Genomic DNA, 23,632 nt, shown 5'->3' with positions numbered 1-23,632 from the left:
GCCCACTCACAGATCATTGAATCATTAAGGTTGGAAAAGACCACTAAAAGACCATCCAGTCCAACCACTGAACCAACACCACCATTCCCAACAAACCATGTCCCTCATTGCCACATTTCCGTGTTTCTTGAGCACCTCTTCAGCCTGCTCTGGTGTAACAGGGCCTGGGAAGGGGTCTTTTAGGTAAAATCTCTACAAATTCCACTTTTCACTCAGATGGATCTGGAAAGACTAGAATAGCACAACCGTGGCTGTGCAGGGAGTGTTTTTTCCTTGGTGGACTACAGGAGGATGGCGTTGTCCTCTTGTCCCTACTTGTGGTCCTATCAGGGATGGGGGAGCAGAATAAAACCCCCACGATTCAGGAGGAAGCAGGTAGCGGCCTGCTGCTCCACCTGAAGTGTCACACATCCACGGGGTTGGATGGGATCCACCTGAGGGTACTGAGGGAGCCGGTAGGGGTGGCTGCTGGGCTGCTATCCACCATATATCAGCAGTCCTGGTGAACTGGGGAGGCCCCATACAAATGGAGGCTTGCCAGTGTGACCCCCATCTACAAGAAGGGTCAGAAGAAGGATCTGGGGAACTGCAGAAGGAAGGTCGTGGAGCAGATCATCTTGACTGAGATGAGATGGCGTGTGGGGATAACTGGGGGATCAGGCTGAGGCAACATGGGTTCACAAAAGGCACATCATTCCTGATCAACCTGGTTTCCTTCTATGACCACCTGGTGGATGAGGGCAAGGCTGTGGATGTGGGCTGCCTAGACTTTAGTAAAGCTTCTTATTCTGTCTCCTGCAGGACTGTCCTGGAGGAGCTGCAGCCCACGGCTGGTACAGGTGTACTCTTTTCTGGGTAAAATCTGGTCACCATCCTTGGAGGTGCTCAGGAACCGTGGAGAGGTGGCACATGGGGACATGGTCAGTGGGTATGGTGAGCTGGGCTGGGCCTGGACTGGATGATCTGGGAGGTCTTTTCCAACCTTCACGATTCGATGGTTCAATGTTTCTGTCACCCCCGCTGCCTCACAGCAAACCTCCGTCCCAATGACTCTCTGCGCACGCGCATATCTCTCCCCGGAACCTTTCTCTCCCGGAACCTTTCTCCTCTCCCTCTGTTCTCGCCCGGCAAGAGCACAACCACGGGGCAAAATGGCGGCGCCCACGAACGAGGAGGATGCCGCTTTGGAGCCCGGCGCCGCTCCTTACGGGAACTTTCCCAATTACTCCCGCTTCCACCCGCCCGAGGGCCGTCTCCGCCTCCTGCCCGGAGGACTTCTGCGGCGGCTGTTTCCCTCGGACGCCCGCCCGCTGCTGGGGCTCGACGTGGGCTGCAACTCCGGGGTAAGGGCTCCTTGGGGCGGGGTGGGCCCGGTGGGGCCTCCTGGGGGAAGGGAAGAAGGGTGGAGGACGGACGGACGGACGTGGGGGTGACGGGAGAGACTGAGGGAAGAGGGTGAGCAGTGGGGAGATTGGTATGGAGGTATTGGGGGGGCAGTGGGAGAGATTTATAGGAAGATGGTGGTGTAGGGTATGGGGGGTGGGGGAGAAAGTTTGGGGGAGGCGGTGATCTGGGGCATTATGGAGCAGTGGGAAAAATGAGGGGTGAAAGTGGTCTGGGGTATGGGAGGGTAGAGGGAAGGATTGGGTTAAAGACAGTAGTCTGTGATACAGAGAGCAGAGGGAAAGCCTGGGGGGAGAACTGGGAAGGATTGGGAGAGAGTGGCCTGGAGTGCTGGAGGGCAGTAGGAAAAAATAGGGGAGACAGTGGTCTTGAATATGGGGGTCAGGGAGAAAGACTGGGAGAAGTGATCTGGAGTATTGGGCGAAAGGGAAAAATTAGAGGGGAGGCAGTGGGCTGGGGTACTGGAGGGCAGTGGAATAGACTGAGGGAGAGTGGTCTGGGATATGGGAAGCAGTGGGGAAGTGTGAGAGAAGACAGTGATGTGAGGTGTTTGAGGAGCAAGGGGAAACACTGGGGTGAGAGTGGACTGGGGCATTGGAGGACAGTGGGGAAGATTGGTTTTAGGATACTGGGGGGCAGTGGGAAAGATTAATGGGAAGGCAGTGGTCTAGAATATGGAGGGAAGGGGAGGAAGATTAGAGGGGAGGCAGTGATCTGGAGCGTTGGGGTTGGTGGGAGATTCATGGGAAGACAGTGGCCTCTGGTATAGGAAACAGTGGGAAGGCCTGGGGGGAACAGTGTGAAAGATTGAGAGAGAGTGGCCTGGAGTACTGGAGATTGAGAGAGAGTGGCCTGGAGTACTGGAGGGCAGTAGGAGAAAAATAGAGGGGAGATGGGTCTTGAATATGGGAAGCAGGGGAAAAGGTTAGGGGGAAGCAGTGATCTGGAGCATTAAGGGGCAGTGGGAAAAATCAGGGGTGAGAGTGATCTGGGGTGCAGACTATTGGGTGGCAGTGAAGAAATATTAAGATGGATAATGGTCTGGGGTTTTGGGGGATAATGGGGAGATTGGCACGGAATGCTGGGGCAATAGGGAAGATGAACAGGAAGGCAGTGTTCTAGGGTATAGGAGGGCAGAGGGGAAGATTAGGAGTGAGAGTGGTATAGGGTGGCAGAGTGAAAAATTATCAGGGAGACAGTTGTCTGGGGTGTTGGGGTGTAGTGGAAAAGACTGGGGGGGGAGATGATGATCTGGGGCATTGGAAACAGTGGAAAAGTTTAAGGGGGAGACAGTACTGGGGGACAGTGGGACAGACTGGGAAGGCTGGAGCAGTCTGTGACTGGGAGTGTGGGAGGAAGGAGTGGAGGAGGCACTGCCATGGGATTTTGGGAAGGAATGGAGCAGACTGAGCAAACAGAGGGGTGCAGTGGCCTGGAGTGGTGGGAGCAGTGGAGAAGGCTGTGAGAACAGTAACCCAGGGAGCTGGTGGGGAATGAAACAGCCTGGGAGGGCTGGGGGGTATGGAGCATTAGCCTGGGATGGGTGTGAGCCTGTGTGACTGAGGCAGAGAGTACTTGGGTGGGGGTCACAGACCACCTTACCTTCACTGTGTTCTCACAGGAGACTTGAGAAGCTGGCATCCCACACCTGTGAGAACACAGTGAAGGTAAGGTGGAGCTGCCTGTGCCTAAATGCTGAGGCTGAGAAGTGGTTTGGAGTCTGTGCTCAGTCTGTCCTTCTTCTCACCAAGGGCTGGACCTGCAGAGCCCTGGATTGCTGGGTGTCCTCAGCACCAAAGAGGCAGGGAATGGGCCAAGTCTGAAACTAGAAACCATGATCTGTTACGAGTTTAGTAATAGCACCTCTCTTACTGATCAGACAGGACTTCAAATTAACATCCTGCTCACACATTCTTGAAGATTTTTGCGATCAAACTGGTGAACCTCACGGAATTTCCCTTCTTTTGAGAGTCTGTTGTCTTTCTGTTCCTTGTTCTACTTTTATTCTCCTGGCTTTTCCTTGTTGTGCAGCTTTGCTGTGTTGTAATTGACATGCACGCTAGTGCAAGGTTTAATATAGCTGTTGCTTTTTTCCAGATGGAAGCTTTATCTCTCTGTGTTAACTTAAAAATAACTATTCAGGATGAAAGGCCATTCTGGCTGAGGATGTGAGTGCTGTTGTTTCTGTGGCTCCTTTCCCCAGCCTCCTGTTTAGATGCCTTAGAAGTCTGCACTGTCTAAAGGACGATTCCAGGTCCTGTTTCAGCTGAACTTGTAGAACAGGTCAGGTAAAAACGTTGTGTGGTTCTTTTGAAATGCAGACTTGCACCACTAGAGGACACTGCCTGCCTGCTTGTGTGAGCTCGGTGGTGTTTCCCTTGCTGTCGTTTGAGCGTCATCAGATCTCCTCTAATGAGAAATAAATTCGGTTGCCACTGAGTGGCGCACTCTACAGAAGGAAATTCAAAGAAAAGCTCTCCTTAACTCTCTTATGCTGTGGTGTGATGGTCAGGAAATGTCTTCTCCTTTAGCAGAAGAGGAAGAAAATTGTTACTTCAAATATAGGTAGCTTAGGTCTTGCCAGGAAGCTCTGAGGTTCACCTGGGGAAGCCAGTGAAGTCTTCGCCTTGGCATTGGATGGGAACCTTCAGCATGATTCTTGTTAGTAAAACCCATTCATCTTACTCAGATTTTCTTCCTACAAACACCATCTGAGGGGTGATGTGGGTTTAGTTCTGTTTCTGACTGCCTCTCTGGTAGTCAGGGATGCTGCAATGCTTTTCAGTTCAAAAAGGAGGATGCCAGTGAGCTTATTGTTCTGAACTGCATCGAGAGAGAGCTCTGAGGTGGTGCTTGGACCTTTCTGCTGAGAGTGGGATCCTGTGTGCTTGGTGATGTGTTAAGGAAGCAGTGAGGACCCCATGAACTCCTGTTGTTTTCCTTTCTGCAGGAGCTAAGTGTGGCCCTGTACCGGCATCTGCTCGGCCTTCAGGAGGGCAAAGGCAGCCCGGAGCAGCCTGCAGATGGGAAGGATCTGCACCTTCTGTGCTGTGACATTGATCCAGTGCTGATTGAGAGGGCTCAGCAGAGCAGCCCCTTCCCTAACTCCATATCCTTTGCCAACCTGGACATCATGGACTCCAACTCCAGAGAGCCATTCCTCAGCTCCTACCTGAGCCGTTTCGGCCGTTCCACCTTTGACATCAGCTTTTGCATGTCTGTGACCATGTGGATCCACCTGAACCACGGGGACAGAGGCCTGGTGGAGTTCCTGGCCTTCCTGTCCTCCCTGTGCAGATACCTGCTGATTGAACCCCAGCCCTGGAAGTGCTACCGGGCAGCTGCCCGCCGCCTGCGGAAGCTGGGCAGGAATGACTTTGATCACTTCCGATCTCTTGCCATCAATGGGGATATGGCAGAGAGGATCACACAGATCTTAACAAGGGACTGCGCCATGGAGCTGGTGTGCTGCTTTGGGAGCACCAGCTGGGACAGAAGCCTCTTGCTTTTTAAATCAAATGGCTCAAATCATGAGGGCAGGGAGCCTTCAGAACAGCAGCAGTGACTGACAAAGGGCCTCGTGTGCTCCTGAGTTTGTAGGCAAGTTACAGAGTCAGATACAGGACTTCCCACATCCCTATAGGGGTCAGACCTTGACCTCCCTAGGGAGTTTGATGCAACTAATATCTGTGCATCGTTGTGTTTGTTTTTTTTCCTCTTTGCATCTGCAAAAATGTGGTGACAGTTCTGACCTATCTTGTGGGTTCTGAGGTTGCTGTTCCTAGAAAGTGCTCTTGAAATCCAAGCTACTATATATGTGATTTCTTACCAAGAATGTTTCCTGGAAGAAGGGAGAAAGTGCCTTTATTTATTTATTTTTTGCCCACAGAGCTTTTCAAGGAAAGGGAAGGCAAATCCATTTCTACTGACTCATGTGATGCAGTTTGTTCTGTTTCTTGTCATGTTTTCTAGATAGAAGGCTTAAGGGAAACACACAACCTGCTTTACCAGCCATGAGTGAGTAAGTTGGATCACTGCAGAGTGTGTCTGGTTGGTATTTTGGTCACGCTGTGTCCTGTGCACCTCTGCAGATGGGATTTGTTTGGAGACTGTCAGTGGTGTGAACTTTCTGTGGAGTGAAGGATTTCCTTAATAAGGCATTTAAGCGTGTAACAAAGTGAGAGCTCTTTGTAACAGTATCCTTAAAATAAAAGTAATTTAATTTTATCAGTAAGCACTTTGTTTTTGTGATATTTTCTTTCCTTTTAAATCTGTTTTTTCACACTGTTTTCGTAGGCTCTGGTAGCTGAGTATACATTTTCATTGTATTCTTAGTTCTGAGTGCCACTTTGGTAAGCCTGAAGCTCGAAGGCTGTCTTTGGGTAAGGTTGAAATATCACAATATCTGGCTTGTTTCTCATTGTTCAGTAGAAAAAGGGAAGAAAAAAGGAAAAACAAGGAGTAAAATGTCTTCACTTCACTTCACTTTGCTTAATCTCCCTACTGTCTTCAGTTCATACCTGCTCAGTGGTTTTGCTAGCTTTTATAGTAAGCAGGAGTCATGCTTGTACAGTGCTGTTAAAACAGATGAACAGCTTGTATGAGTAAGCTGTGACACACAGCAATAGATAAGTGATGACTCCTCCCAAGTTCTGAGTTCTGCAGCTCCCTTACTGTGCAGTGAAGGAAGCCCAGCTGTGTGCCCAAAGGGAATCTCCTCCAGGAGGTGCTCTTGTCTAGCAGTTCTCCTGCATGGGCGCTGTGTTTTAGTTGATGTTGTGGCTGGAACTTCCTGGTTGTTTGCTGAAACAGTGATAGGAAATCAGAAAGTTTTGGTTTCCTTTGTAATGAGCTCTGATTAAAGAGTGAAGGGTGTGTGTGCTCCGCTGGGCTGCCCTGGACTTCTGGTTGAGGAGCTGCTGGGACCCATGGATAGATATGTGAGAGTGGAAAAAGGGTGCTTATGGGGGTGAGTGTGTTTGAAGGGTGTGAGTGGGGCCACAGAAAGAGGAGCTCTCACAGTCTGCCTTCTCAGCTGCAAACCAAGGTGTCAGTCCCAGTCATAGCTGTTAGTTTTGTTACAGAAGGCTTTAAAGTCAGGGCTGCTTCCCCTATCCTTGTAGGAGAGTAGAGCAAAAACTTCATCCTGCATTTTCTTGAGGGTTCACCCAAGTGCCCAATCTCTCTCTCTTTTTCAGGTTATATATGAATGCCACGTGTCTCTTTGGTAATGAAGCACCCCTGATGTGGGCTGCAGTCCATAGGTCAGCTGCACTGACTCAGGGGTGGTGGCTGAGCCACTGCTGTTTCCTGCAGTGTGCAGCTGGTGGCAGTGGAGTATCGTGCAGCCTAGAGCTGTTGGGTTGTGTCAACATTCCTTGCTGTTTTCTTTGAAATATGTAGAAAATAGACCTGGGCTATCTCTGTTGTAAAGGGGTGAACAGGGTTTTCTGCCTTTCAGTTCTGCGTGGGAATTTGCACAGCTGTCTGAAAAGCTTAATAAATTGTTGCTAGGAAGGTAAACAACCCAAAGAATTACAGGAGACCTTCCCTGAGCCCATCTGGAATGGCATTCCTCTTCAAAGAGAGCCTGTTTTATGTTCTTTCTGCACTGAGTGATAGATCAGTATCTGCCTGGGTGATCCCTTTGGTCTGCTTGTTGTTGAAAGACTCTGTTTTCTTATTTCCTCATTTCTTTTTTTGCAGCCTTGATGTGCTGGCTGCGTGCAGACCTGCAAACCAGCCCAGTGTGTACGTAGCAGTGGAGTGACTTCTTATCTGTCTGAAGTCTGGACTTCTAAATTGCTAATATCAATATGTCCCACTATCTCAGAAATGGCTCAGCTCCAAAACTACTCTGTTTGACTTCGGCACAGCGGTGTGTTTTGTTTCTCTTCCTTTGGATATTGCCATAAACACAGCTTAAGTTAACGTCAACACAAACCCCTGCGTGGTTCTTGAGATACCAAGTAGAATGGAATGGAGTCAGCCCTTTAGCAGACAGTGTTAAAATAATAATAGTAATAATCTCCTTTCTTTTCAGCTGGCTGCTTTTGTTCTCCAGGAAGGTGTCATGAGATGAGACAGCTGGGAGCCCAGCTCCATGGCACAGCAACAGAAGAAAGCCTGTGGATCTCAACTGCTGTGCTTATGTAAGGCCCTGGAGAATATTTCTTTTATATGCTCTGTGCTCTCTGCATTTTGCAACGTGGTTAAGAGGTATTCAGAGGCCTCCTGGAGGCAGGACAGGAGGAAAATAAAGGTGAGGGCTAAGACTGACACTTGTGCTCCCTCTCACTGTGCAGAGCCGGGTGGTAATTGTTCTTCGTGCAGCTGGGGAAGCAGAGAGATGTCCCTGCTTGTTTGAGGTTACCTGCGTAGAGCCCAGGGTGCATGGGATGAGGGATGGCAAAGCTGGTGCTGAAGCCTCTGTGCTCATCTCTGCAATACAGGAATGGGGCTGCTGCTAAAACAAAGGAAATGGAAGCGTGCTCACACTACTCTGCTGCCTACGCTGACCCCCCTTTGCCATCCTGCTCCACTCATCTTGTGTCATGTTTTTCTCCTGCATGTTGGAAGGGTAGTAAGGAGTTCCTGCTTGCTCCTTCCAACCCAATGGCTCCACAGTTGTCTGTAGGAGCCTACAACATTCACAGCAAGGTGCTGCCCTGTTCCACCCCAGCAGCAAACTGGGAGTTCCCATGCGAGTGCCTTGTTGAGTTCCCAGGCTCTGTGGTTTGTTGCTGGGCCCCATCAGACCTTGCCTCAGTTTTTCCATCCATGAAAGGAGTTTGGTATCCACCCACCACTGTGGAGATTTCTGATGTGGAATACGGGCTGGATGTTTGCGCAGCACTTCTGAGGATGAAAAAATCCTGATGAGCTGAGCTGTATCATCAGCTGTGAGCTATGCCATTGTGCGTAATGATCACTGCAGCCGCTTCAGATATTAATTAGGCGCTGTACCTTCAAAGTGTTCTGACTAATTAAGTCTCACGCCACTGCTGTGTAGCAAGTTGTGTATAATTATCCTCCTTCCTTGGGTAGAAAAATCTAGACCAAATAGCTAAAGCTGAGCAAGTCACTATTAAAGCTGGGGGCTGAGTTCCAATTTCTGGGTGATTCTGCTGTGGCTTTCAGCCTTTGTAGGAAGTAAATTAAATTGAGTTGATGAGAAATCTTTTTTTTTTTTAATTAATTTTTTAATTTTAACTCTTATGCTAAGGAGCAGTTCTGTCTCCTAGGGTCTTGTGCTGTATGAGAGCAAGGAATGCACCGAGTGGGGAAGAATGTAGTGTGCAAACGTGGTGCAACAGCAGCCACTTTATCAGTTTAACGGCTGTCAGATCAAACAAGTGCTGTAAACACCTGTCTCCGTGCTGTCTGCTTCCATTCCTGCACACGTACGTACTGATAGCCTTGCAAACACTGCTCGTTGGCCTTTCTAAATGGCAGCAGGATTCATAAATGGTCTCATTCCACTCTCCCCAGCGTGTATGAGCAGCCAGGAGTGGAGGAATCAAGCTTAGGAACTGAGAGTTGGCAGCAGTGTGTCTGCTCCCATAAACAGCTTCCTCTAGCTGGAAACCCAGCAGCTTGCCACTACAAGCTTAGATGTAGAAGCTGCAGATTTTCGGATTTCCTTTGCTCAGCTGAGGGCACGTTTGTTCTTGTCCTTCCTGGAACTTTGCAGCCTGTGAATTAAAGGAGAAAAGTGAGAGGTGTCAGCCCTGTGAAGTATAGGCATCCGTTCCTGGCACGCTGGAGACCTGAGAGAAGAACAGCTATGCACCAAACATGTGATGCCTGTTCTCTACAAGGTGTGGGCCAGTCCTCTTGCAGAGTTCTGGTTTGTCAGGTTAGCTGGTGGTGTGAAGAACCTGATCCCCTTCCTCAGTGCTGGGGGAGCTTATGGGAGGGGGCTTCCCTTGTCTTCACTCCGGACTCGTGCTGAACCTCTCCTGCTTGGCCAAGTTGCAAATGAGAGCACTTGGTGTGTCAGTTTGGGCCAGAGGGGATCAAAAAGACTGCCTGTTGACTTCCTTGTGTCCTCTTGGTTATGGAAACAGATGCAGCTTAGCTGTGTACCCTTTGGTTTGATGACTAGGTGAGAATGGACTGCTGGAGTCTCCAAGGCTTTGGTGCATTCTCTCCGGACCCAATGGAGTAGTATATAGGTAAATGAGTGGTGTGTGGTAAGTCTGGTCTGCCACTGGACTTGCTCTTTTTAGTATTTAGTGTTTCACTCCAGGCACCTCAGCTTTTTCATTAGATTTGCTTGTGTTAATGTGGGTAGCTTTGGTTTCCCACAGGCCTTTGCACACCAGTCTCTTGGTGCATTACTGGCAGAAGCCTTGCCATCAAATCTCGTCAGCTGACACCTGGGTTTCTTGGATTTAGTTGGTGTAGAAGTGTCCTTTTTACCTTACACTTGGGTCAACCACTGGTCTTGGAGCCCAAAGGGGTCTCCAGTTTGGAAAAGAAAGTTGGGGTCACGATCTGGGCTCAGGATATGCTTATAACCCTTTGACAAGACTGGTAGGTGCCCAGGTCTCAAAGAACTTGGTTGTAAGGTAGGAAATGTGGGTTCCTTTCTGAGCCTTATCCCTAGCTGCCTGTGGGACTGGGGCAGGCTGCTGCTGTCCTCAGACTGCTCATCTTGTGCTCTTTATTTCACAGGGAGGGATAACCTGACGTGTTAAGCTAAGCCCTTGAGCTCAGTGAATACAAAGTGACATGCAGACCTGAGTTGACCAGAGAATCCAAGTTGGGTCAGTTGTAGATCAGGCTCACAGAATGGATGTTATTAGCTGCTAGGACTTTTGTTCTCACTTGCAACAAAGCCACTAAATCCGTGGGCCTTTAAAAGGGCACAATGACGCTGGGCAGGTTTTGTTTTGAGGGATGGTGTTTTCAGAGCAGCAAAGCTCTCTGTACTTCTGTGAAACGAGGGGTAAGGAAGGGGTCTTCCTCGTCCTTCCATGGCAGAATGCACTTTATTTAAAGTGCAATTGATTAAACTCCCTTCAACTAAGCCATATACAGTGGGCCAAAGACTGGGCATGGCACTACAGATCCCCTGCCCCATTTCCTTCTGTGAAGTGCTTTGTGCTGCCATATTAAGTTGCTCTATTTTACTGTTGCAGCAGCACTTTCTGCACCTTCCATATGATTGACAGGGATTTAGTTAGAGCCGAATTTGAGGGTGGTGTCCCTCCTTGGCCTTCTCAGTTCCCCTCCACCCGTGGGGTCAGCCCAGACTCTGACGGCTCTGAAATGTGTGGAAGCTGCTGAAGTGCAGCTTTGTTCCCCCAGCAGCTGAAATCCAGGAGCAGTCATGCTGCAACAGGCCTGCCCTGCTGCGAGAGAACAATCTGCAGGGTGACGCATCAAAAGCCAAGGGCAGCTCCATGATGCTCACGCAGAGATCAAAAGGGAGAAGCAGGGCGGCTCCTCTCCTGGCTGGCCCTTGAAGGCTGCTTGACTCTTTCTGTGTCCCTTTAATCTCCTTTACCTCCTCAAAGATCCCTGTTTCAGGCACAGGAGATGGTGGTGGGAAAGTGAAGTGGCACTCCTGTGAGTGGCTGGGGCAAGGGAAGGGATCCTTGGTTGCACGCTGAGAATTCCATTATCCTCCATTAGGAAAGCGTATGGGAGAGGGAAGGCTTTGATAAACCCTTCTGATAGATGCACCATCTTACATGTGCATACAGAGGTGCAGGAGAGCTGGACCCTCCATATGGGGTCTGGAGTCCATCAACCCCCACCCCTGCATAGAGGACCTCAGTCCCCTCCTGCTGCATTGCAATGGAGCCTAATTGTTGCTGGTGCGTGGAAGCAAATGGATTAGCAGGGCACTGTGTGAAAGTAGCCAGAGCTTTTCAGGAATGTGCATGGTGGTGGCTATTATCCAGGGCTCTTCAGCCTCCTGGGACTGATTTGCTGTGTTCTGGACATTCCCAGTGCTGACTCCTCTTGTCCGGGGTGGCCAAGTAGGGCAGATGCTGAATTATTTATTGCCCTCCAGCCCCTCCAGCGGGGCCCGAAGTGCATTCCTGACTGACTCAGATTGAACTTTAACTCTAGCTTTTTCTTAACCATTACTTAAGAAGGTGCTGTTTAGTCCTTTCCTCAAATACCAGTAATTGTTAAACAGGACAAATACCTAAGGAGAGATCTGCTTTTTTTTTGTTTGCCCTCGATAACTTCTGATCCCATTGCAGATCACCTCCGTGGCCGACCTTGTCTTTGGAGCAGGGCAGTCACACTGAGCTGAGAAAACCCCTTTCCTACCTCACTTGGAGCAAGCCCTTCTTCTCAGGACTTTCTGTGCAACTTTCCAAAATGGTGTGGCTGCTTCTGTGACACTGCACAGTGCTCAGGGTAAGCATTGCCTTCATGGAGAAGCCACGTGAGAGCAGAGCGTGGAAATGTGCAATAATAAAGCATTTGGTTTTGAGTAGGAAAGATGCTGTCCGAAGGGCTATGGCTCAGTGGAAGGAAGCAGGGAGCTCCCAGAGGCGGTGAGATGTGTCCCTGCTTTGGAGATGGGAGGGAGAAAAGGAGAGAAAATGCACAGGATACTTGGGAATGGGGTCAGGTGCTCCTGGGGCACCTCCTGGGCTGTGCATGGGGAGCACTGTGCTCCTGAGCATTGTGCTATCAATGCTGAAAGTAGGAGGGCTGATAGCTCAGACTCCTTTGCCCTTCAGTGTAAAATGGATTTGGGAGGGGGGTTCCCAGCCCAGGCTCTGTAAGGCCAAAGGACCCATTTACCTGAGCTCAGGGTTGAGGAACAGCACAGAGGAAGAGCAGCCTGTGTCAGGCCTTTCTCTCCCCTCAGCCAGTTTCCCAGGTGAGCAGTCCATGTCCCAAACACTGATCTTTGCCTTGGGGGGGAGGCGGGGGAGGAAAGCTGCTCTGCTCCTCCGTGTTCTCTCTTGATCTGCATTTCTAGCTGGTGCTGTCACCAGCAAACCCGCTCTGCTCCTTGCCAGGGCTGCAGGTTCTGGCTGGTTGCTGCCCTGTGTTCTGTATGGATGTGTCTGCGTTTTTCCAAAGACCAGCTTCAGCTGGTTCATGTGAAGTGCTGACTTCAGGCATTGCACAGAGCGTGACTCAGAAGGGCAGAGGTTTGGGGAAAGGGAGGAAAGTCTTTTTAAGGAGTTGCGAGCTGAAAGCTGCTGAGAAGAGCGTTGGTAGAGGTGGCCTGGTTCTCTTCCAGCTTCAAAAGGAAGAGTGCTGAGGATTTACAAAGAGCTGGCACAACTGCAAGGCAAAAAGAATGCTTTATTGAGTGTGTAAATGCTCGTAAAGCCAGGAGTAAAGCTGTTAATGCTGTGTATGCGTGGGTGTGTGTGTGTAGAGATAGGGAGGAGAGAAGAAGCTGCATACCAGGAGTGTACACGAGGGGATTACAGAGGGCCTGGTGTTCCATAGGAGTGGGTTGGTGACAGTCACAGTTGTCTCCAGCAGAGCAGCTGGTTACCATTCCCTGCTCTGACTTCTGAGCCCAGGGTAGGTGAGTGCTGAGCCCAGCAGCTGCTCCTGCAGCCCCAGTGTAACGCCATACAAAGGTGGGCTTGCAGACCACAGTACAGTGATGCTCAACTTCAGGCCTGGTGGAGGGAGACCACGGAGAGAAGCTCATCCTAATTCCTCTCCCTGTGATATGTCTGTGGATGTCATACCGCAGAAATACAAACTGGCTGTGTGATAAGTCAGGAGAATGGCTCCTTTTCTCCCAGCGCAGGATCTGCTTTGCATGTGCACCTGCTGTGGGGCAGAGGCACCTGCACTGTGGTTGCACGATGGCAAAACAGGGATGGGGGGCAGCGGAGATGGCAGGAGCAGATTGATTCCCAACAGTGCCCGGGGGGTGTTGGGAAAAGGAAAGGAGCAGCAAATGAGTTGTTCCTCAGTGTAGCCCACAGGCTGAGCAGCCCCACAGGAGAGAATCCCCTCACTTCCCTCCCTCTGGCATTTCTTTGCCAAGATGCTCGCCAGACAATTTGCTGATGTGGGAGCTTTGAAGCCTCTGATGTTTGCCTTCTGTGCAAAACCCAGCGAAAGTAGGTTGGAGCTGTCTGCTCTGTTTGTGAGCAGTTCCCTCCCCAGGGCGATGGACGCCGTCAGATCAGAGCTCAGCAAATGCACAAAGGGGAGCGCCAGGTGGGGCCGGCAGCCTGCACCCTGCTGCAAACAATGCTGGCAGAGCCCTGCAGGGCTGGGTGGCCCAGCCTGGGATTGTCCTTTCCCAGCCAGGTGGAAAGAGAAGCCTGAGCTGTGTCTCCTGAGGTTCCCCAGCCCAGGGGCTGTCTGCCTGCCATGATTGCTCTTCTGGTTTCAGGGCAGTGTTTGCATGGATGGGGAACATGAATGTGTGTGTGGGGGGGGCTCCTTGTTCTTAAGCATCCCTACCTATGCCTGTCACTACTGTTCTAGGAGTGCCAAAGTCACTCCTGGCCTTTCTGTTCCTGCTTTATGTGGTTATCTAGAGTATTTGGCTACTGCCGCGTACCAATACGGTCCTGTGAAGTCAGGGAAGCTCTCCCCAGTGTCTGAGAACCGAAGGAAGCACTGCTCTGTAGGGCTGCACACACCTCGCCAGCTCCCAGCAGGTGAGCTCTGGCTGTAAGGCTCCACTGAACGTTGCAGGTTTCTGGATGCAGGTTGGTATTGTGCAGGAGAGGAATAAAGGCTGGTTGTGAAACGCAGGTCCGCGTCTGAAACTGGATTTGGATCTCACCCCAGACTAAACAAATCTAAACAAATGTGATTCTGCAAGGCTTCTTGGATGATAAACACTGAGGACGGGGGCAGTTATGTGCATATGCACGAGACATGTCTGTTCTGCTCTGCAGAAGGCAGCTGTTCACTGTGGATGTGTAAGGATCTTGCTTTTTTTTTATCTTACAGGGTATAGGATTTAGCAGAAGAATAAGGGATGTTGTCAGCCTTGGTTCTAACCATTTGCAAAGCAGTGGAAGTGAGGGGAGCAATGGGAGATGGATCTGAGCTCCCACAGCAAGATGAGCAACTGCTTTAGTAGAGCTGTACACGGATTAGGGTTAACCTATGGAGTATCTACTAATACCTCTGGTTAGATGGCACACATTCTGCATCTGCTAGGGTTGCTTTTTGGTAAGGGGAAATGTTCCTCTCACTTCAGCTTAGCAGCTGGAAGTGTGAAGGACACTTAATGCTGCTGAGGGAGATTCACTCTGGGCTGACTTGGGGCCTTTCTGTCCTTCTTTAATCTACCTCAGTAGGACCTACCCCCCCCCCCCCCCCCCCCCGCTTAAGGACAGGACTGCCCCAAGCGTTCCCTTTCCCTTTGCAGCCAGGCCACATCTCTCCTCAGCCTTCCAGTGAGGTGTTGGTATTGCTCATCACTGCAGCCCATGCAGACAAGTGATGGGGTTCAGCTTTTAAACTCCAAAGCTGTGAAGAGAGAAGACCCCTATGGGCTTTATGTCCTCCCTCCCTTCCAAGCAGTGACTGGTAAGCAGGCTTTGCAGTGGAAATCAGTGTTTCTATAGCAGCTTCTGTGAAGCATTATGCTTATCTGAATTGCTTTCTGCTGGATGTTCCTGAGAAACAAAGAGGACAGCGAGAGCATTAGGTGAGCACAGACACAGCTGGGTGGGATCTGTAAGTGAGCCAAGACTGTGTCAAAACATCCCCACCCCATTCCTTGCATGGCTGGGATGGTTTGCAAAAAGCTCCGACTTCTCAGTAAATGATAGAGGAGTTGACAGAAAAGCAGCTCTCAGAGGGGCCTATTCCAGCTCCCATGAGCTCTGCAGGGAGCCAGGCCTGCTGTGCTGCTGTAGTTGAGGCTCACTGAGATTCCTCTGCTTGTTCCTCTTGGGATTAAGCTGGCAGAGAAGGGGCAGATGCCAATGTCTGTTATTAGCTGCATAAATCAGGAGCAAGGTGATGAGAATAATCAGGCTGAAGTTCTACTTAATCTGCCAGCTCTGCTGCATGTCAACAGGAGCATCCTCATAGAATGCAATCATAGAATCATAGAATGGCCTGGGTTGAAAAGGACTATAATGATCATTTGATTTCAACCCCCACTGCTATGTGCAGTGTCGCCAACCACCAGATCAGGCTGCCCAGAGCCACATCCTGCCTGGTTTTGAACACCTCAAGGGATGGGGCATCCACAACATAATAACCTTCAGTAAGGTTTCAGGCTGGTCCCAATAACTCTGTCCTGTTAGTGCTGTCCATTACCTGCTGTAGGTTGACTTCAGAATGGAGCTGTGACTCCAGTAGGGTTTTATAAAGCTTATGAGCATTGTGGGTCTTCCCATGCTGACACTGCCCCTTCCTTGCACAGCTGGAGGACCTGGATGGACAGGCACAGCCAGACTGCAATGGTGAAGAAGTGGGGTCTTCCTAGGCTGGACTGGCAATGGAATTGGAATGGGTCAGCCCACTGTAGGGAGGGGAGATAGAAATGCTGACCCTTTCTCAGACTGAGTGGAGATGTAACCAAGAGGCAGTTCCAGTTGTGAACCCCAGCACAGCAGGTTGGGGCTCTGCTGCAGTCAAGGTTTGGTTTATGCATTCAAAGCCACGGTCTTGAGTTACTTCTTACTCTACTTAAGGTCTCAGCAAGGACTGAGAAGCACTGAGCAAGCTTGAAGTTTGTGTTTCTGGTTTTTCAATGAAGCTTCAGTCCTCCCAGCTGCTGAATCCTCTTCCTTGATCCCGCTGGGATCCCTCAGGACCAACCTTGTGAAGTGGAGGCTTCTTCTCCAGGTCCTCTTGGCATTGCTGCCCTAAATAATACATGTTGTATAATCTGCAGAGCACACTCCAGGTACAAACGCGGGCGAATCCTCCAGGGAGAACTGAATTCAGTGCTCAGGTCAGAACATGTCCCATAGGTGTTTGTTATGAGTGTGAGCTGGCTGTCTGGGAAGCTGCCAGGGGGGCATGGATGGAGGCTTCTGCTCCATCACGGAGCTGCACAGCACCCTGGTGGGCTCGGAATTAGATGGAGAAAGCACTGACATGAAGGCTGAATAGCTTGTGTGATGCCAGCTCTGGTCTGGCTGTTGAGAGGGGAAAACGTGCTGTCTGCCCCAAAGTTTCAGATTTCTGAGCAAAAATCCAAGCCTAAATGAGTGAATTTGAGAGTTCTTTTTAGCACGTTGCAGTGCGCAGTTCTAAAAGGAAAAAGATGTTTTGCGTTGGTTCTTCCTTGTCCAGTTTATAAATCTTCACTACCAGTTTGTGAGTTTGAGCCAGCAGGAGAGCAATTGGTTCCACCATGTTCCCCTGATGTCAGAAGCTGGGACTTGATCTCACCTGGTGGGAGAGCTGGCACTGAGCAGGAGAACTGGTGACACTGGCTTCAGCAGAGCTAGACAGGTTTCCAGCCAGTAAGGTGCTCAGGGAATGCTGGATTTATACCTTGAGGCCATTGAGACAAGGGAGGCATAAACCCAGGGTGGCTCTGGACTGATCTGATGTGACCTTGCTTCTTGCCTTGTGTTTCTCACCCCCTGTAATGTGCACAGAAGGCTCCTGGTGGGAATGGAACAGGCTTTCCAGGGCACTGGGCACGGCCCCAAGCTGCTGGAGCCCGTAGAGCATTGGGATGCTGCTCTCAGACGTGGGGTTTGATTAATGCTGTGTAGGGTCAGGGGTTGGATTCAGTGACCCCCTTGTTCCCTTCCAACTCGGGGCGTTCTACAATTCGCTTTGTGTTGCTTGTGGTGTCATTTAGCCCTGCTGCACTTACCCTGCACATGGGAGCAGGCAGATCACATTGGGTACATCTGGGTATGCCGAAAGAGCTGGAAACCAGAACTCGGGTGCTCTCTATTCCCTTGAGGTATGAACCCTTCCCTACGTGTTGGTTGGGCACCTCAAGGGAGCACGTGTTTGCTGGGGGGCTGAAGCTGCTAGCTGGGAAGGGTCCTGGTGTTGCACTGGGACACCACCAGGGTGGGAATATTTGAAATGAGGAGGTTTGGTGCACTCTCAGAGTCAATCTTTGTGCTGTAGAGTGAGAGAAACCTGGACATGTGGGCAGCAAGGAGCCCGGCAGCGTGCAGACAGGTTTGGCAGTGCTGAAAAATGATCCGGGTGCGTTCTCATGAGCAAAACTTCAGCCCAGTGTCACCTTTGCAGGAGGAAGCTGGATCCTGAGCAAGCCCAGCAGAGGGACCCTTCATGCAGAGGGGCTGCCTGGCCCCACACATCCTGCCCCCCTCCCGGCGTTCCCAGCCCTGTTTGCTTCCTGCGTCAGAGCTCCGGTGAGTCACAGCTGGGATTCCTCAGCTCTGAAGTGGTTCCTTCTCTTTCCTTTCCACCCCCCCTCCTTCTCCCCAGGTGCTGAGCTTTTTTTCCAAAGCCTTGAATTGAAGGGTGTGTCTATGAAATCTCACAAACACACACAGGCCCCGGCAGGAATGGGTGAGCACCGTTCCCATTATGTTATGAATACCTGGCCGATCGCCACGGGGATGGTGCCAGGCTGAGCAGCCAATCTCCAGCACCTAGACCTGCTGAGCTCTGGGGTTTTGCTCCTCTCTCTAAGTCACTGCTTTGCAGAGATGGACAGTTTTAATCTCCTCTCAGCAACAGCCATGTTTTTGTACTCGCTTGGCCTGCTGTGATATCCCAGTTCCCACGGTTCGCTTCTTCCCAGGGTAACGTGCAGGTAGGGGTGGAGAGTTGAGCAGGCAGCTCCGGACTGCCCGTCCTGCTGCGTGACTCATCTCGGCCAATGTGCAATCTCAAATACTTTCTGTTACCCTGCCCTACACGCTGGGCACTGCCCCAGCTCACCCGGACCCCTCCGTGCCTCTCAGCTCAATCTGCTGCATCAGGATTGGAGGCTGCCTGGTGTTATCTGTGCGTTGCAGACATCTGTGGGGCTGGGAGGGAGCACAGCTGGGTGGTCACGGCCCAAACAGCACACGTTCACCCTGGGTCAGTGCTGGCAGTTTGTGTGGCCCCTTGTGCTGCTCAAATGCCCCCACGAGCACCTGAGTGCTTCTAATGAGGATTTTGAGGGGTATGAAGTGTTTGAATGCTTAAAGTTAGTAGAGAAGGGGCAGTAGCTGAGACTTTGCATGACCTCCCAAGCAGATTCAAAACTGAACCCCAAACACAAGCTCTGGTTGCTGATGTCTGCAGAGTCCCACAGGAGCTGGTCTTCTTGCTGGTAGAGTTTGCTTGCCCAGCTGAACCACCAGAGCAAGTTTGCAGCAGGGCTCCTTGGCTGGAAGCAGTCTTAAAGAGCTGGCTACCATCTATGTTTGCAGCATGTGAATCCTGGTACAAACAGGGCCTGGTCTGAGCTGCAAAGTCTCAATCTCAATCACTGATGTGACCTTCTTTCTGTTTTTTCTTGTTTGCTCAGCCACCAGCTCACACAACATCTGCCTGTGGCATCGTGGCTGTGCTCTGGACAAGTTCACCTTTCCAAGCCTCAGAGATAACCTCCCATGCTGGAAAGAGGAACATCCCCCTCTCTGCTGAGACTGCTGGAGGTTAGCACAGCCATAGACCACAGTTCACACACTCCTACCAGCCTGGAGGTGTCTTGTTTGTGTCCCCAGCTTTGGCAGGGCTTCTGCTTCACTCAGTGCCCTTTTGCTTCTTGCTCTGGGTTCCAACAGGCTTCCACTGCCAGCAGGTGATGTTGTTGCTCTGTGACATGAATGGTGTGTGTGTGTGCAGTGGGGAGAATGGGTCAGGAGGTGCTGGGAAATGAGCAGCACCATCGTTTGGATTCGTGCCTTCCAGGGAGCAAAACACTGCCCTCCCCTCCATGCTGACCCCTATACCTTCTCTGCCCCCACATTGGAGCTCTGTCCTCCTGGAGGGATTATATGCGCAGGATTATATACAGGCAAACACCAAATGGCCAACCCAATTTCCATTTTGTTTCAGGTGAGGCTTCTTCCAGACCCGTGACAGCCTTGTGGAAATGCAGGTATTTGGGTGGGGAGTGCGTTGAAGCAGCAGCTGTTGCGAGTCCATGGCATGCCTGGAGGTGGAGGCGTAGGACCTGTTGGCACTCCCACCCCATAAACCCAAGGGCAGTGAGCTGACACAACTCTCCTGGAATCTGTCCCGCTCTAACCAGGATTGTTGGCAGGCGGGTACCGAATCTTGGCAGCACAACAAGAGAACGCTGGTTTCTCTGAAATTCCTGGGCTCGTTTGGTCAGGGTGCTGGCATGCAGAGCCAGGGCTGAGTTGGCACGTGCATGGCTGCAGCAGAGCAGTGGGGCCTGGAGATGGACTGAGGGTTGGCAGCTCAGGGTCTTTCCTGCATCCCTCCCAGCTGGGTAGCAGCTTTGGGTCTGGATGGGGTTTTTCAATGTTCTTAATTTTGTCACTTATCTGTAAGTGCTGGTCCAACTTTGTCCTTCATTTGTTCTCTCAGGTGTGAGGTGCCATGCTGGGACTGGGAACCACTGGGCTACTGGCTGTCTACCAGTTTTGGCAGTGCTGGGAATCCCACCAGTGACTGGGGAATGTCTGGAGCTCCCTCCAGCTCCTGTTCCCCTAAACCAAAGGTAGGCTGAGGGCATCCCAAAGCTGCAGCTCCCTTAGCAGGCCTGCACAGGCAATGCTGTCTTCCAGGCACTATTTGGGAGGTAGAGATCCTAGGGCTGCTCTGTGCAAGCAAGGCACAGCTGGAGGTGGAAACAAAGCAGCCAGGCTGGCTGTGAGACAGAACAAGAGGTTTTTCATGTCTGGGATGGTGCATGACTGGAAATAGTTGGAAGAAAGGTGGGATTTGTGAGATATTGGGGCAGCCCTCCCCTGCAGCGGTCAAACTGAGCTCATCCTCAAGGAGTCCGAAGGGCTGCAGGAGAGGAAAGCCTTGACCGTGCTCTGTGCCCCATGGTGGATTCATGCAGGGCAGAATTCCCCTGCCTTGTGCCAGTTTGGAGCTATGGGGATCTGTCTCCTTGCCCTGCTGCAGGTAGAGCTTGGCACGCCTGCCTGAGGAGGCAGGGCGTGGGCAGGGGAGGGTGGGCCTTGGCAAACTGGGCACGGTTCAGGTGTTTGCCTTCCTCCTGGATTGGCCATGGAGAGAAGAACTTGGCCTTATATGGTCAAAAAAGCCCATGCCGGCGGTGCTCCTCCCTGTGAAGAGACACGTGGAAGAGGTGTGGATGGGCTGATGGGGTCAGGCGTGTTTTCCTCCGCCCTCCCCTACCCTCCCCTCCCTTCTCCAGATACCCTCGAGACAATTATGGCATTTGCTTTGCAGCCAAACGTGGCTGATTCCTGGGGCTTGCAAAGAGGCTGCCTCCCCCAGCGGGTGCTGCTGGTTTTGTGTGCCCCCAAGAGCTTGAGGGGTGATGGATGGGCACAGCGTGGTGCCTGTGGTCAGGGTTGAGTATTTCATCAAGCTCAGGTATCTGGGAAGATGGTAGTAGTGGTACAAATCACCGCCTCTCTGCTGGTTAAACCTCTTTCCTGCTTGTTTAATTGCCTGCTGGAGTATCTGGTTAGGAAAACTAAATTATAGTGCAGCCCCCATCCCCAAAGAGAAACCACAAAAAGGCTTGATCCTGTCTTAGGTTGCAGATGAAGATGCATGGGAGAAACTGAGGCACAGTCCAAGGTCATACAGGAAGAAATATCTGTGACAGCTCTTCTTTTGCACAGGACTGAGGGAGCTCCATTTCCCAACGGCTGAGTTCTTGGGCTGAGCCACTTCCACCCCTGGCAATGAACTGTGCTGATGGCAGGCTGGGAGGTGAGCCTGGGGTACGTGCCTTTCTCCCCTTATCTTACACCCTGTGTCTTGGAGTTGCTCAGGCAGATTAAAGTGAGCTGGAGATTGGAGGGAGCTTAGGGGCAGGTGCAGTGGGGGGATCTACTGCAGCAGGACAGGGGTACAGGGTGCAGTGGAAAGTCTGTAGAGCTCTGGGGACATCTCTTCTCCACCCCAGGAACATGGTTCCATCTCAATCCCCATACATTTAGTATCATGGAACGTGTGGAAGACTTTGCCATCCCTCTGGTACGAAGCATGAACCTCACTTGCACTGATTTCCCCTGTCTAAATTTCCTTGCACCTCTAAGCCTGGTTGCTCAGTGTCCTGCATTGAGGCCTGGTCTATGATATGTTTAATTGGAACCTTACAGGCTCTCTCTGCTTCTCCTAAAGGAGCGTGGCTGAATCTGGAGGGGATGGAGGTGTGTCAGAAAACCAGACAGCTGTCCAGCTACAGGTGGGAGCCTGGTTCCTGCAGAGCAGGTGGGCTGAAGGTTGCACATGCAATGGAGAGCTCGCTTTAATTCTTTATGAAGTTAATTTGGTGATTACTGGTGAGCTTTAGCCCCATGGCAGACCTCAGTGGCTCAATTTCCCTTCATAACCACTGTGATACCCCCATGAAGTGTCCAGGGAGAGATGCTGACCACACTTTGTACTGTTTCTTGCAACCTGAAAGCTGTTTTCCCTCTCCTGGGTGGCTGGGCTTGCTGGAAGGAAGAAAGGAGAGGGTGGTTTGGCTGTTGCAGTGCTTGGAAGCCTCCCGAGTCCTTTGGAAGCTCTTGCAATGGTATCACCTGCCCAGGAGAGGGAGCCTGGAGCTCACACTTGGGTGCTCCCCAGCCCAGGAGGCAGTGGCTCAGGCATGCGGTGCCCTTAGATGTGGTCTGGGGCTCAGGCACTGCCTGGGTGGAAAACAGCAGAGGAGCCCTGTTGCTTCCCTCTGTCTGCTCCAGCTTGTCTCCTGGACTCTGTCCCAGTTGCTGTTGTGTAGATGCAGATATCTGCCTGCTGATCCTCCCCGCCAGGGCCTGCACCACCAGCACTGGCTCTGCCCCTGCTTTCAGCACATGGCTTTATCAATCCCTGGGTTTTGCCCCTGGGCTTTGTCTCACAACTGGGCCATGTCCTGGACATCTGATGTCTCCTTTCCCCATGCTGGAGTAGACGCTTCAATCTTTGGCTCCAGACAGAGTTTGAGATCATCTTTGGGAAACCTCTTGCTGTTGAAAGTGATGTGGCTTTACCTGGATGTGGCTGTGCGTTGGATTGTGCACACAGCTGGCTAGCTAATGAGGTTGAGCTTGCCTTTTTTTCAGCAGCAGCTATATCTGGTGGCCACAGCATTGACTGCTGTGCTAGCTCAGCTTTATTCCCCTTTTAGGACTGTCTGCTGCCACCCCAAAGGGAACTGTGAGATCCTGAGTTGATGGTACTGCCCTGTATTCCTGCAGAGTTGTGTTGGTCTTCACTGGGGAAAAAAGCTACAGAACTCTTCCCCATGGAATTTAACAGCTGCTTTTGGGGTGCGGGCCATTTCTCTGCTGTAACAGGAATTAGCCCTAAGGAAGGGACTGGTCTTTTAGATAAAATCAGCACTTAAGGGTTAGTATGGTGGAGGAGAAGGACTGGTAGATGCATAGATAGGGGTGTCCCAAAGGTATGGGGCCATCTTGGGCATAGCTCAGCTCCCATCAGCGGAGTACAGGAATTATCCTGCTGCCTAAAATCGTTGCCTCAGTTCTCTGTAGCTTGACATCACCTTTTCCATTGTCAGGGGGAAACTGAGGCACACAGCAGTGAAGTAAGTGAGATGGTGAGATGGTAAGCTGGGGTTGTCCTAACAGCTGCCCCTTTTCTACCCAGTAGTTCTTCCAGCCTGATGCTGTGGACACAGGGTTCTTTCCCAGTCTCCTGGGCAGCAGAGAGCTCAGAAATAGCAAAAAAAAAAAAAAAAAAAAAGGAAAAAACCAAAACGAAACCCACCACCCAGAAACATGAAAGGGAGAGAAACCAGCTACAAACACTTCTTATACAGGACTGAGCAGCTGCTGAGCTCCTGCCCTCCCCAGCCTTGCTATGAACGCAGTCTCAAACACCCTACCTTCCAGTTCCCCTGCATTGGGAGTGCTGAGCATCCTTCTGTTCAGGTTTCACTCTGAACAACACCAGCTCTGTTCCTTCCAGCCATACCTCAGCCCCACCCTGCCTTCCCAGGGCCCTGGGCTGCTCAGAGCCCTCATTCATTCCTCTCCTGGGCTCTGTGCACCTTTGCTGTCACGTGCCCTTGCACAAAGCCAGCATTGTTCCTTCTCTAAGAAGGGCTGTGCTGGGTCCTACCTCCAGGGGAAGCTCTGTGCTCAAGTTCCATCTCCTCCTGAGCTGGCAAGCTCACCTCACCCATGGCTCTCCCCTTTCCCCACCCCTACCAGCCTGAGAAATTAAGAGCCCTTGC

The 23,632-nt window shown here is 51.3% G+C and overlaps 1 protein-coding gene across 4 annotated transcripts in view; it reads left to right on the top strand.

Moving 5' to 3' along the window:
• The first annotated feature begins 1,133 nt into the window (after positions 1 to 1,133).
• BCDIN3D (BCDIN3 domain containing RNA methyltransferase) overlaps positions 1,134 to 23,632 on the top strand; it is a 38,600-nt gene continuing 16,101 nt past the window's right edge. For 2 of the 4 annotated variants that reach the window (XR_006932293.1, XR_006932294.1), the window contains exons 1-8: positions 1,134 to 1,343; positions 7,448 to 7,556; positions 17,560 to 17,684; positions 18,797 to 18,926; positions 19,330 to 19,372; positions 19,828 to 19,960; positions 21,066 to 21,156; positions 21,571 to 21,660. Coding sequence is in view for 2 of the 4 variants with exons in the window: in XM_040654918.2 (XP_040510852.1) it covers positions 1,177 to 1,343; positions 3,026 to 3,071; positions 4,355 to 4,969 (828 nt within the window). In the remaining 2 variants the exon portion in view is untranslated. Of the gene's footprint in view, positions 1,344 to 3,025; positions 3,072 to 4,354; positions 5,639 to 7,447; positions 7,557 to 17,559; positions 17,685 to 18,796; positions 18,927 to 19,329; positions 19,373 to 19,827; positions 19,961 to 21,065; positions 21,157 to 21,570; positions 21,661 to 23,632 lie in introns of those variants that run through there. The other 2 variants (XM_040654918.2, XM_428854.8) reach the window with 2 other exon arrangements.

The sequence above is a fragment of the Gallus gallus genome, chromosome 34, assembly GCF_016699485.2.
Source record: "Gallus gallus isolate bGalGal1 chromosome 34, bGalGal1.mat.broiler.GRCg7b, whole genome shotgun sequence".
Classification (NCBI taxonomy): Eukaryota; Metazoa; Chordata; class Aves; order Galliformes; family Phasianidae; genus Gallus; species Gallus gallus.
The sequence above is the reverse complement of the archived record's forward strand: the minus strand, read 5'-3'. Positions and strand labels throughout refer to the sequence as shown.